The sequence below is a fragment of the Molothrus ater genome, chromosome 16 (genome assembly GCF_012460135.2).
Source record: "Molothrus ater isolate BHLD 08-10-18 breed brown headed cowbird chromosome 16, BPBGC_Mater_1.1, whole genome shotgun sequence".
Lineage (NCBI taxonomy): Eukaryota > Metazoa > Chordata > Aves > Passeriformes > Icteridae > Molothrus > Molothrus ater.
This window is the reverse complement of record NC_050493.2, coordinates 14742620-14754858: the sequence shown is the minus strand read 5'-3', so window position 1 is coordinate 14754858 and position 12239 is coordinate 14742620. Positions and strand designations below refer to the sequence as shown.

The 12239-nt window shown below is 53.4% G+C and overlaps 1 protein-coding gene across 5 annotated transcripts in view; it reads right to left on the bottom strand.

The window, feature by feature from the left end:
* The window catches only part of RAB11FIP3 (RAB11 family interacting protein 3), an 87088-nt gene that overhangs the window by 35240 nt on the left and 39609 nt on the right, over positions 1-12239 (bottom strand). For 3 of the 5 annotated variants that reach the window (XM_054516503.1, XM_036392195.2, XM_036392197.2), the window contains one exon: positions 5953-6044. In XM_054516503.1, coding sequence (XP_054372478.1) covers positions 5953-6044 — 92 coding nt within the window. Of the gene's footprint in view, positions 1-5952; positions 6045-6161; positions 6484-12239 lie in introns of those variants that run through there. The other 2 variants (XM_036392196.2, XM_036392198.2) reach the window with 2 other exon arrangements.

Here is a 12239-nt window from a genome sequence, read left to right as displayed (position 1 = left end):
GGCAGTGCCCAAGGCCAGGCTGGGCATGGCTTGGAGCAGCCTGGGACAGTGGGAGGTGTCCCTGCCATGGCAGGGGTGGCACTGGATGGGCCTTAAGGTTCTTTCCAACACAAAGCATTCCAGGATTCTGTGAATACAAGGATAATATGGGACTGTTCACTTGCTGTCCACAGGGCTCATGGCCCTTTGTCTCTCACTGCAGAAAGGCTTTGGGGACAATGAGGACAATGCTCAGGGCTCCATGTTCTTCCCCAAGTGAACAGGCACTGAACTGCATCTGTCACATTCCACAGCCCTGCAGCTCCAGCCACCTGCAAGATTTCAAGCCTACCAGCTGCTCAGGACAAAATGATCACCAATTCCAGCAGCCAGCCCCTAGAGAGAAGTTTGTGACCATTTCATTCATGGTGTTTTCTGGTCAGCCCTGTGAGCAGAGGCCATTCCAGAAGGTGGGAATGGCTCTGGTACAGAAAACCTGAGCTCTCACCTCCATGTCCCCATTCCAACCACAAGCCCTTCACAGCTGGGTTAGGACAGCCAGGGAACAGCTGAACCCAGGCCTGTGCTGGTGCTTTGAGCCCCTTGCACAGCTCAGAGGGGCTCCAAAAGCTCAACCCCATCTTTTCAGCCTGGCTAGTCCCTGCCAGACATGCACCCTGTGGTAATAGTGGTATGGAGAGGAAGAGGAGGAAAAAAATCTCACTTAAAATGCCACAGATTGCAAAGCAGGGCCCTCCAAAAGGCTCTGTGCTCACCAGGCCCAGCTCTGCCTTTGGGAAGGAAAATATCTTCCTGGGAATTCTGCACTAGGAAAGGAGGGCTCAGAAGGTCCACAGGAGGGGACACAAGGAGCCTGCAGCAGCCTCCTCCTGTAGAAGAGGTTTTACAGTGACTCCTGTGAGCCAGAGAGAAGCTTGATAAGAGGATCCATGTTTGCTCCTGGGAGAATTTTCTACCGAGGTCATTGACATAGAAACCAAGAAAGAAAGAAGGAAAAATAAGAGAAACCTGCAACTGTCTCTTCCAATGAGCACTTTGTTTGTCCTTCCTGACCAATGAGTAAAGTGTAAACTTAGGAGTTTTGTAAGAATGTACAAAAAGCATGCATGCTAGAATAAAAACAGGTTTGAAGCTTTCTGAAAATGGGGTGTGGCTTTGTATTGTGACCATCTCAACTACGACATCCCACAGCCACCCCACAAGGGCTCCCTGCAAAACACAAGGCACCAGGAATGACAGTGATGCCTCTGGGAGCAGGCCCCCACATGCTCCCAGAACAGCTTCTGTGTTACAACACACAGCTGGGGCTCTGCAAGTCCCTGGTCCCCTTTGCAGAAGCTCTGAGCAGCTGGAGAAACACAGCAATGTGGATTTTTGCCCTCAAAGAAGCCTTAAGTTCAATTGCTCAACATGGAAAACAGCCCTGGCTTTAACAGAGTTAAAGTTTCCCAGAGTTGATGTGTTGGCCCTAAAGCTGCTGCTCAGTGTTGCACAGAATGTCACAGAATATTCTGAGCTGGAGTTCTCCCAGCTGTACCTGTAGGCAGGCAGGCAGGCTGGGAGAGCCAGGAGTAACTCCTACTCCCAAAATACACAAAACTTGGGACGTGCCCAAGTCCCATTTTCCTCCCCAGATCCGCTCCTTCCCTGCTGTACAACTCCCTGCTAGACAAACAGCCAGAGGGGACGTGCCTGGGCCGGTGCAGGCTTCCAGGGAAAGCCAAATTCCCCTCTCGTGGCTGTGCAGAATGTGTTTTCCGGGCTGCTTCCAGCAGGAGCCACGGCAGCTGCCCAGCAGAGGGCAACAGTCCTGCACAAGGCACTGCAGCCGCAGGGCTGACGCTGCCCTGTCCTGCAGAGCTCAACCAGAGCCTTCCTCTGACCCTGCTGGCCCAGAACACGGGTGCCAGGGCTAAAAATCCCTATTTGGGGTATTGACGGTGCTCCCAGGCAGCCTTTACAGGGCACTGGCTGTGCCTCTCCTCCAGCCCACATGAAGTCTTACAGCTCCATGCCCATCCCAGCCCAATCCCAGCATTTTCATGCCTCGTTTTCCTGTTTCTAGAGTCATCCTCCCCCCTCTGCACTTCCCCAGGAGCAGAGCAGAGGGGCAGAGCCTCACCCTAGGGCAAGGCACAGTGGGTATCCCTGTGGTGCTGGGCTGATGGTTGAGCTTGGAGTTCCTTTCCAAGCTCCATTCCTTAGCTGTGCCAGCCTAAATGATTCCATGATCCCAAGAAAACCAACTCCAAATTCCCCTCCATGTTCCCCAGAGCATTCCAAATGAGTCCTTGCCTCAGCACTGAGTCACAAGCACCACAGGAGCTCTCAAGGGAGGCAAGGAGAACTCCCACTTTCCAGGCAGTCAGCAGCCAAGCTGTGCCAGCCCAGCCTGGGGGAAAAAAGGGCTCAGGTGTCCAGATGGAAAAGATCCAAGCTCTCTTCAATGTGACTTTGACAAAGCAGGAAGGCTGTCATTAGTTTTTGGTGGTTTCTCACCCAGCAACCACCACGCTTCCACCTGAGGCAGGAGGAACACACTGGGAGGGGATCCCAGGCAGGCTCTCCCTGCTCCAGATGGGTGCCCAGGGATGAGGTTCCTCTTGAATGTGTCACAGAAGAGCTGCAGAAACTGGGATGAGCCCCCTGCAAGCCCAGTTGGAGGCATGAGAAGCCACGTGGCTGCAGGAGCTGCTGTCTCAGTGGAGCCATGGGAGCAGAAATCCTCTCTGTAAGCACCTTAACAGACAGCCCTGTCTGCTGGACACTCCTGGAACGGTGCCACAGGAGCCAGGAGATCCATGGCACATCCAGAGCCACTCCTGGAATGGTGCAAGAGGAGCCAGGAGATCCATGGCACATCCAGAGCCACTCCTGGAATGGTGCCACAGGAGCCAGGAGATCCATGGCACATCCAGAGCCACTCCTGGAATGGTGCCACAGGAGCCAGGAGATCCATGGCACATCCAGAGCCACTCCTGGAATGGTGCCACAGGAGCCAGGAGATCCATGGCACATCCAGAGCCACACCAGTGGCTGAACTGGGGCAGTACCCAACATTACAAATTCCTGAGTTCACACCTTGTCCCCTTCCAAAGCCTTCTCCTGGAGGAAGCAGGGGTTGGTGGTTCTCTCTGGAGAGCAAACACTGGGTCAAAGTCCCCAGCTCTGGGCTCTCAGGGCTTTCCATGGATGCTGAGCTCTCCTGATGACAGTCATCAGAAGAGGACATGACTCATCAAGCAGAGCAACCTCATTACCAAAGAGAAGACATTTTCCTGGAGACTGCTTAAAGCACTTGTTTACACTTGTTTGAACAAACAATGAGGAGAAAAGCTCCTGTCAGACCCCAGCCCTTGGAAGAGTTGAGCACTCCAGCCACTGGGATTTTGGGCTCTTTAAGAGGGACCACAGCCAGTGCTCCACGGAATAACCACAAACTGCTCCCAGCACTTCTGCAAATGCAGCAACTCCTTCAGCTCTGATGTGACAGGGGAGGAGAAATCCCAGCTGTGCCACTTCCCCCCACGGCCCTGCCACAGCCAGAGGGGCTCAGGCAGTGCCTGAGGTGTCCCAGATGTGTTTTGGGGTGTGTTTAGCTCAGTGTCGTTGTGCAGCATCTTCCCAGGGCTGACACAGGGATATTCCAGAGCCCAAACTGCTGCTTGGTGCAGTGAGAAGTTTACTCTGAACAAAGGTGATGGTTTCAATTTGAAAGGTGATTTTTTCCCCCTCATCTCTTATGGAGACTCCAAGCAAGAGGGACTCCAGGTATTGGGAACAGCTCTTTATTCTGTTCTCAGCCTGGCTGATTCCCTGCTGCACCTAAGGAAGAAGGCAATGCTGGAGCCCTCTCCAGCTCTTTTCCCAGTGCTCCCACAAGGAACACACCTTTGCTGCTCCCAGCAGGATGGTTTGTGCCACAGCTTCTTCCTCCCTGGGCCAGCTCCAGCTTTCCAAGCACAGCACTCCAGGACGTGTGGGATAAAAGGCACGTTGGGAGCTCACGGCTCAGCCAGAAGAGAACAAAAACCCCCTCTCCCCAAGACTCCAGTTTATTTTTACACTCCCAAGGCTGAGTGGTATTTCTTGAGCATGTTCTCATTTGCAGAACCTCTACGAAATCCTGGCAGGCTGGAAATGATTTCAAATCATGTATCCAAGACAACAAGGATAATTCTTCCCCGGCATGTTAAACGTAGAGCTGTCCCTTAGATGTGAATTCAGTATAAAAATGCACTCAGGTCTTTTGGAAAAGGAGATTTCAGGACTCAGCACCTTTTTCCTTTGGGTCACCTTGGCTTTACAAGGAAAGGCTGGCCCAGCAGCAGAAGTATTTCATCCCAGTGGGGCACACACCTGCCTTGTTGGTATTGCTGCCCAGAATAGCTCCCAGCACTGACAGAGCTCATCTATGTTAAATTAGCCCTTGGAAAACATCCCTGCTTGGAATCTCAGGCAAGATGCTCCCTTGACACAGGTCTGAGGAGCAAAAAGTGAAAGCCTTTTCCTGTCACAGCCTCCACATTGCTCAGTCCAGTGTTAAAATGCACATTTGTGACCCTGCACCACCTAAAAACCATGGAAATCCATCTCCCTGCCTGCCCTCCTGTCCCACTTCTCCTCAGCTGTTCCTGGGGCTTGGAACTACCTTTCAAAAAAGAAAAATAAACCAATATTCAGCCTTGCCTGGAGAAGCTGTGGCTGCCTCTGGATCCCTGGAGTGCCCAAGGCCAGGCTGGATGGGGCTTGAAGCAGCCTGGGCCAGTGGAAAGTGTCCCTGCTCATAGCAGGGGGTGGGATGGGATGATCTTTAAGGTCCCTTCAACCCAAATCATTCCATGATTTTAGGACCAGCTGCCCTACACCAGGCTATCATTAACCTTTTATCAAGAAATCACAAGTCCAAAATGATGTATTACAGACTACACCAAGCAAAAATACACACAAATATAAATAAATACATTTGCATGCAAATACAAAGCAGGTCAGGAGTCTCATTACCAGCAACAAATAGTGTGATAAAAATCACAAACAATCATAAAATATCCTGAGTGGAAAGGAGTCCACAAGGATCAGAGCCCAGGTCCTGGTCCTGCACAGGACAACCCCAAAAACAGCCAGGCTACCATGACACAGGTGTCACACCCCTGAAGAGGCAAGCTTGGAAAAGAAAAAGCAGAGGGGAGTGATTCAGTCCCCACATGGGACAGGGACCCAGCCATCCCTTTGCTCCCAAGGCTCCTGCAGCACCTCCTGCTCCAGGCTGGAAGGCACAGAGCAGGAATGGATGAAGCCTTCCAAGCCAAGCCCAAAACCCCCAGGCACAGACAAGAGGTCTGTCCTTTCCAGCTGGGAACAGCAGGATTGCTGCAACGTGCTCCTGTGGTAAGGAATGCAGGAGGGAACCAAGGCATGGAGAATTTAACTAGAGGAAAACACCCCAAATCAGAGAAACAGCTTTCATCAGGCCCAAGAATAGAGAGAAAATGTAGATTTTTGTCCTCCACTGTGCCTTTTACTGGCCAAACAGCACCAAATGTTAGCATCCCACTACTCTGCTGTGCCTCTCAGGCAGGCTCCTGGCTGGTACATCTCAAAGCCAAGCTCAGGTTTTCCAGGCTCAGAAACTCCAGCAGAAAGACAAACCCAAGAGCAGCAGGTCCCCTTCCCATGTCACCAGTGTTTCACCACAGAAAGGGACTCCCTTTCCACCAGAGCACTGTGCTCTGCTCTTCCAGTTTCATCAACACCAATTTTAACTTAAACAGCACCAAATGCTTGGTGCAGCTTCTCTGGGCCCATCACCCAGAGACTGAACTTGTGTTCACATGTTCAGCATCCTTGAGCCCTGTCACAGCACACTCCCCTCTCCCCAGGCACAGCCTCTATGCCCAAATCCCACTCCACGTGCAGCCAACACTTATGGGAACGAACAGAGCTCATACTTGCCTCAAACGTGACGAAATCATCAAACTCATCAGGGCAGGCCGGGGCTTCCTCCTCGGGGGTATATCCCATATCATACAGCTGGCTGTCAGGGTCTGCAGGGGGAAAAAACACACAGCTGCAATCACCCAGAGGGAAATCTGTATCCTCATGCCCAGGGTGGGTTTGGGAGGTGTGACAGCGGTGGGACAGGAGCTTCTGTGTGCACGGACCGGCGCCTCCAGCCCTCAGGAAGGGCCTGTGCTCCCAGGCATGCCACCTGCCCCAGGGCTGAGGGCAATGGCCGCGCTTCTCCCTGCCTCAGAGACTACAAACCCCTTGCTGCTCCAATGGGGCTGGCTCCTGGCTTCATCCCTACCCCTCCATTCCTTTCCCTATCTCCGTTCCCTGCATCCTCTCATTCCTCTCCCAGAAGGCTTTAATCCCGCTGTGGGCAGGGAATGCCTGGGATGTGTGTGCGTGTGTGACAGCCAAGTGCCATGGGAACGGCGGGGAAGGGAAGGAGGCTGCAGCTCCGCGGTGCGGCGCCTGCTCCTCCCGCGGCCGCCCGCAGCAGGAGCGATCGCACAAAACAGGAGATTTCAGCGAGAGAGACTCCACACAAACACAGGAGCTTTGCAACGAGAGAGCCTCCACACAAAACCAGGAGCTTTGCAGAGAGCGAGCCTCCACACAAACACAGGAGCTTTGCAGCGAGAGAGCCTCCACATGAATCCTGCTCCTCCCGTGGCCACACGCACCAGGAGCATCCACACAAAACTAGGAGCTTTGCAGCCTCCACATAAATTCCTGTGAAGAGAGCCTCCACATGAATTCTGCTCCTCCCGTGGCCACATGCACCAGGAGCGTCCACACAAAATCAGGAACACAAAACAGGAGCTTTGCAGCCTCCACATGAATTCCTTTGGAGAGAGCCTCCACACGAATTCAGCTCCTCCCGTGGCCACACACATCAGGAGCATCCACACAAAATCAGGAGCTTTGCAGCCTCCACATGAATTCCTGTGGAGAGAACCTCCACGTGAATTCTGCTCCTCCTGTGGCCACGTGCATCAGGAGCACAAAAACAGGAGCTTTGCAGTGAGAGAGCCTCCACACGAATTCAGCTCCTTCCGTGGCCACACACACCAGGAGCATCCACACAAAAACAGGAGCTTTGCAGAGACAGAGCATCCACATGAATTCTGCTCCTCCTGTGGCCACATGCATCAGGAGCTTCCACACAAAAATAGCTTTGCAGAGAGAGAGCCTCCCCATGGATTCCTGTGGAGAGAGCCTCCCCATGGATTCCCCCTCCCAGCCCACAGCCCCGTCCGCAGCGCTGCTCCCGGCCCTTGCAGCGAGGAAAGGAGCGAGAATTCCCCGTGCTCCCTCAGGCAGCAGCTAATGGCCGATCCGGCACACGGCCTAGATCCCGGGCGGGAGGCACCGGATCGGGAGCAGCGCTGCAGTCCCAAAATAAACAGCCCACACGCCTCGGAGCTGCCATGGCTGCTGAGGAAGCGGGCCTGGAGAGGAGGAGGAGGCAGGCACCTGGCCATGCTCCCAGGGAATGCATAAGGATTTATGGGGGGACAGGGGGCACCTTTCTGTGCCCTTCAGAGCCCCCTCCCCAGCCCCTCAAAGGGACACACCGGTTGTCCTGATGTGGCTGCCCAGATGGGACAGTTCCAGCCTCTCACAGGCAGAGCTCCCGCTCTGGGCCCCTCTCCAGGTGTCAAGAAAGGCCATTTTTCATTAAGGAATCATATTATGGTCATTTCATACATCTGGTAAAAAGTCAAGGGATTTGGGGTTGGTCAAGGCACTGGGGGTGCTCAGCCTGGAGAGGAGAAGGATCCAGGGACACCTTCCAGGGCCCAGAGCGCTCCAGGAGAGCTGGAGAGGGACTGGGGACAAGGCATGGAGGGACAGGACAAGAGGAATGGCTTTACATTGCCAGAGGGCAGGGCTGGATGGGATATTGGGAATTAGGGATTGTTCCCTGGGAGGGTGGGCAGGCCCTGGCACAGGGTGCCCAGAGCAGCTGGGGCTGCCCCTGGATCCCTGGCAGTGCCCAAGGCCAGGCTGGGCAGGGCTTGGGGCACCTGGGACAGTGGAAGGTGTCCCTGCCCATGGAATGAGATGCATTTTACAGTCTCTTCCAACACAAAGCATTCCGAGAATCTCTGAATAGGGCATGGGCCTGCAGCAACACCTCCCAGGTAAACACCATCCCCAGGGCCTCTCAGCTGACCATTAAATGCACACACAGGTGGGCACCCAGGAGATATTGGAGCCACCAGGAGAGACTGCAGCCACCAACCTGAGGGGTTCCCTGGGGTGGGAGAAGCTGAACATGTGGCACCAAGAAATGATCCCTCCCCTCACCAGGGCCCGACTCCCAGGGTCAGGCTGTGAATCCACTCCAGGAATGACCCAAATTGCTTTTCCAGGGCCAGACCCAACGCTGTGCTCCACAGGGTCAGGGCTGCAGCAGGGGAAAGGTGCTCTTGGTCACTTCAACATCCCACTGCTGTCCCACTGTGGCAGCAGCAGTGGTGCTGCTCTGAGCTCCCCTCCAGCTGCAAAGCCAGAGCAGGGCCCTGGGATACAGCTGGAAATGCTGATGCTGCCTGGGCACCCTGCTCAGGGCAAGGCTACTCCTGCTCTGACTATTGGGCCAGCACAGGAGGACCTTGGACTTGATGACCTTGGAGGTCTTTCCCAACCTTAATGATTCTATAATCTGAAGATGGCATTGTCCCTCTCCCCAAATGTCCCTCTGTCCCCACCTGCACAGCTCCCCCTGTGAGCCTGAGCCTACAATCTGGAGGAGTTTTCCCATTAATCATCCCTGGTGCTATGCTGGGATTGGAGCCTGGTGGCTGACAGCAGGGAGGGGATGGGCACAGTGACCTGCTCACCTCAGTGGGTGCCACCAAGAGAAGCCTTTACCCACATCTGAGGGCAAAACCAAAACCAAACAGTGCTCCTGGGAGGCAACTTGTGTCACACCACCCAGAGGGGACAGGCAGCCACCTCTCCTGCCCACCACAGGCAGTGGTCAGCTCCAGGCCATCTCCAGAGATCCTGCTGCACCCCACAGCAGACCCTGGAACCATATCCCAAAGGCACAGGCTGCTGCCTTCTCCTTATTCCTTCATCATTTCTCTTCCTCCCCCTCCAAGTAGACACACAAACACTTCCTACTCTTCTACAGACATATATAAAGATATTTATTCTCCTTGTTTCTTCCAGAGGGGCTTGAAAAGGGAGGATTTGCAAGCAAGTGAAAGCTTCCTTTTGGAATCAGGGGTGTGAAGCGTGGGCAGAGCACAGGCACAGGCAGCTCCTGCCATCCATCACCTGCCTCCTGCCCAGCTCCTACCCAAACCAGGAGCTCTGGAGCCTTCCCAGCCCTTCAGGGAATGAACATGCTGGGCATCAACGGGATCCTTGTTGCTCCGTCTGTGTGCAGAGAGCCCAGCCCAAAGAGGGGGTCTCTGTGTACCATGGGTTTATTTTCACAGCAAATTCCAGCGTAAAAATCCAGGAAAGGCCATCTGAGAGGTCACCTGCACCCTGGTGGTGGCACGGCCAGCACAAGCCATGCTCAGGAGCCAGCATTCCATGCTTCCACCTCCCCATGAGTCACAGAGAGCAAAGACAAACAGCACCACAAACAAAGGTTGATTTCTCTGCTGGATTCATTCCCTCCCCCTCCAAAAAAAGCCATATGGTGCTTTGTGTATAGGGAGAGTTGCCATGGAGAGCCTGCAAGTCTGCCAGCACAACAGCCTGCATTAGGCTCACAAATTCCTGCCCAAAAGAGCCAAAAAACCCCGGGAGCCAAAAATTCGGAGACCTTTGGTGTGGAGTGGCACTCCCCATGTGGAGAGCACTGTCCCCAGGTGCAGAGGGAGCCACGTGGTGACAGCTGGAGGGGTCTGCTCCCCCCACAGCAGGAACAGAGCCAGGGGTGGCTGTGGGCCACCAGCAGCAGCACTCAATAGCCTCAATCTGTGGCACAGGCTGAGCTCAGACCCTCACATTCCCTCTGCTCTGCACCCTGGACATTAAAGTCAAGTCCCAGCTGACCCCTGCCCTGTTTCAGTGTCCTTCTCCCTGCCCCTCACACCACAAAGCAGCCTTTCCTTGCTTACACCCATCCCTGATTTCTCTTTATCCTTCCCCACTGAGAGCTGATGTGGTCACAACATTTGGGGTCACCTCTGCACTACTCTGCTCAAACCCATCTTGTGCCCAGGGCTGGGGGTGGCATCAGGGACTGCCTTTTGTCCTCTGAGTGTCCATGACCAGCTTCTCCTGCACTTCCAGCTCTATCCATCACTCCCACTGCCAGGCCAGTCATATCCATAAACATCCAAAAACCTGAAAGGTAAAACCAGGCTCTGAGAGACCTTCCAGGCAGCTTTACTGCTAAACCACCACAGAATCATCAAATCACTCAGGCTGGAAAAGCCCTCTCAGGTCATCAAGTCTAACTGCTCTCCCAGCACTGCCAAGGCCACCATTAATCTATGTCCCCAAGTGCCACATCCACACGACTTTTAAATTCCTCCAGGGATGGTGACTCCACCACTGCCCTGGGCAGCTGTGCCAGTGCCTGACCATCCCTTCCCATGAAGGAATATTCCCAATATCCAACCTGATCCTCCCCTGGCACAGCCTGAGGCTGTTTCCTCTTGTCCTGTCACTGGAAGCCACCATTTAAAAGCCATGTGGATGTGGCACCTGGGGACATGGGGCAGTGGTGGCCTTGGCAGTGCTGGGGGAATGGTTGGTCTCAATGATCTCAGAGGGCTTTCCCAACATAAATAATTCCATGGGGGTGGGTGAGACCTCTTCCCATGCCTTGTTGAGCTTCAGAGCTCTCAGGTGTGCCAGAGTCACCTGGGCTCTCCCAGGAACCCTCAGGAACAGCAGTTCTGGGATAAAGCTCCTGAAATAGATTCTAAAAACTGCTTCCAGAAGGCAGGATGGCAGTGGAAAGGCACCTTGAGTGAAGGGCTGTGGGTACAGCAGTGACACATGGGTCACACAGAGCCAGTTTTATCAGCTTCATATAGGAGTGACCTAGAAAAAGAGCCTTTCAGGAGCATTTAAGTCATCTACCAACACACTGTGCACACTGCTGCAAGCCACAGAGCCTCCAGGCCCGAGGGATTCCAACAGGATGGATTTTGTGAGCTCACAGACCTGCACTGATCAGTGTGGGAATAAGGCTTGGAACCTGCCTGAGTGGCACAGAACAAAACAAACCCCAAAAAGGAGCAGAATGAAGTTCTGGTTGGCTTAAGTGAGAACAAATTATATAAATCCAGCTCCCTTACTGGGAATGCTGCTGGAAAACAACAGACACACAGCCAGGGATTGAGGATTGCAGGAATTCAGGAGGATCCTGCACAGGGGAAGCCACTATCCAGTATTTCCAGAGGCAGCTCAGGGTCTCGTGCTCCAGCAGCCATGTGGAGTGATCCCTGTGGGATAAAGCCAGCACCAATCTCACCCACCCCCCTTTTCCTTCCCCAGAGTGACCCAGGAGTACATTTATAACCTGATGCTCCCAGAAAAGAGCAGCTTTCTGCCCCATGCTTTCCTGTAGCTCAGCTTCCCCCAGAGATGGGCCGACGGAGCAGCAGCACTTACTGCAAACCATCATTTCCCAAAAATGCCCCAGGGCAGGGAGCAAAGGCAGCCCAGGCTCCCAGGGAGGCAGTGGCACAATGAAGGTTGCTTACACAAGCCTGGCTAAAGCTCTTCAGCAGCCCCTCATGTCCTGAGCATCACTTATTGTATTTGTGGGGTGCCCCATGGCAGGAAGGAATGATGACTGCATGTTCTCAGAAGGCTAATTTATTATTTTATGATACTATATTGTATTAAAGAATGCTATACTAAACTATACCAAAGAATACAGAAAGGATTCTTGCAGAAGGCTAAAAAGATAATAATGAAAACTCCTGACTCTTGCCAGAGTCCTGACACAGCTTGGCCCTGACTGGCCAAAGAGTGAAAACAACTCACAGCAGAATCCAATGAAACAATCACCTGTGGTAAACAATCTCCAAACACATTCCACAGGAGAATCAAATGAGATAAGAATTTGTTTTCCTTTTTATCTGAGGCTTCTCAGCTTCCCAGGAGAAAAATCCTGGGCAAAGAAATTTTACAGAAAATGTGAATGTGACAATCACTCTCACTGACCAGGGCTCATCACACATTCCCTTTGATCCCCTTCCCATGGCAGAGGCCCTGCACCTCCTCCACACACAGCATGGAAAGGA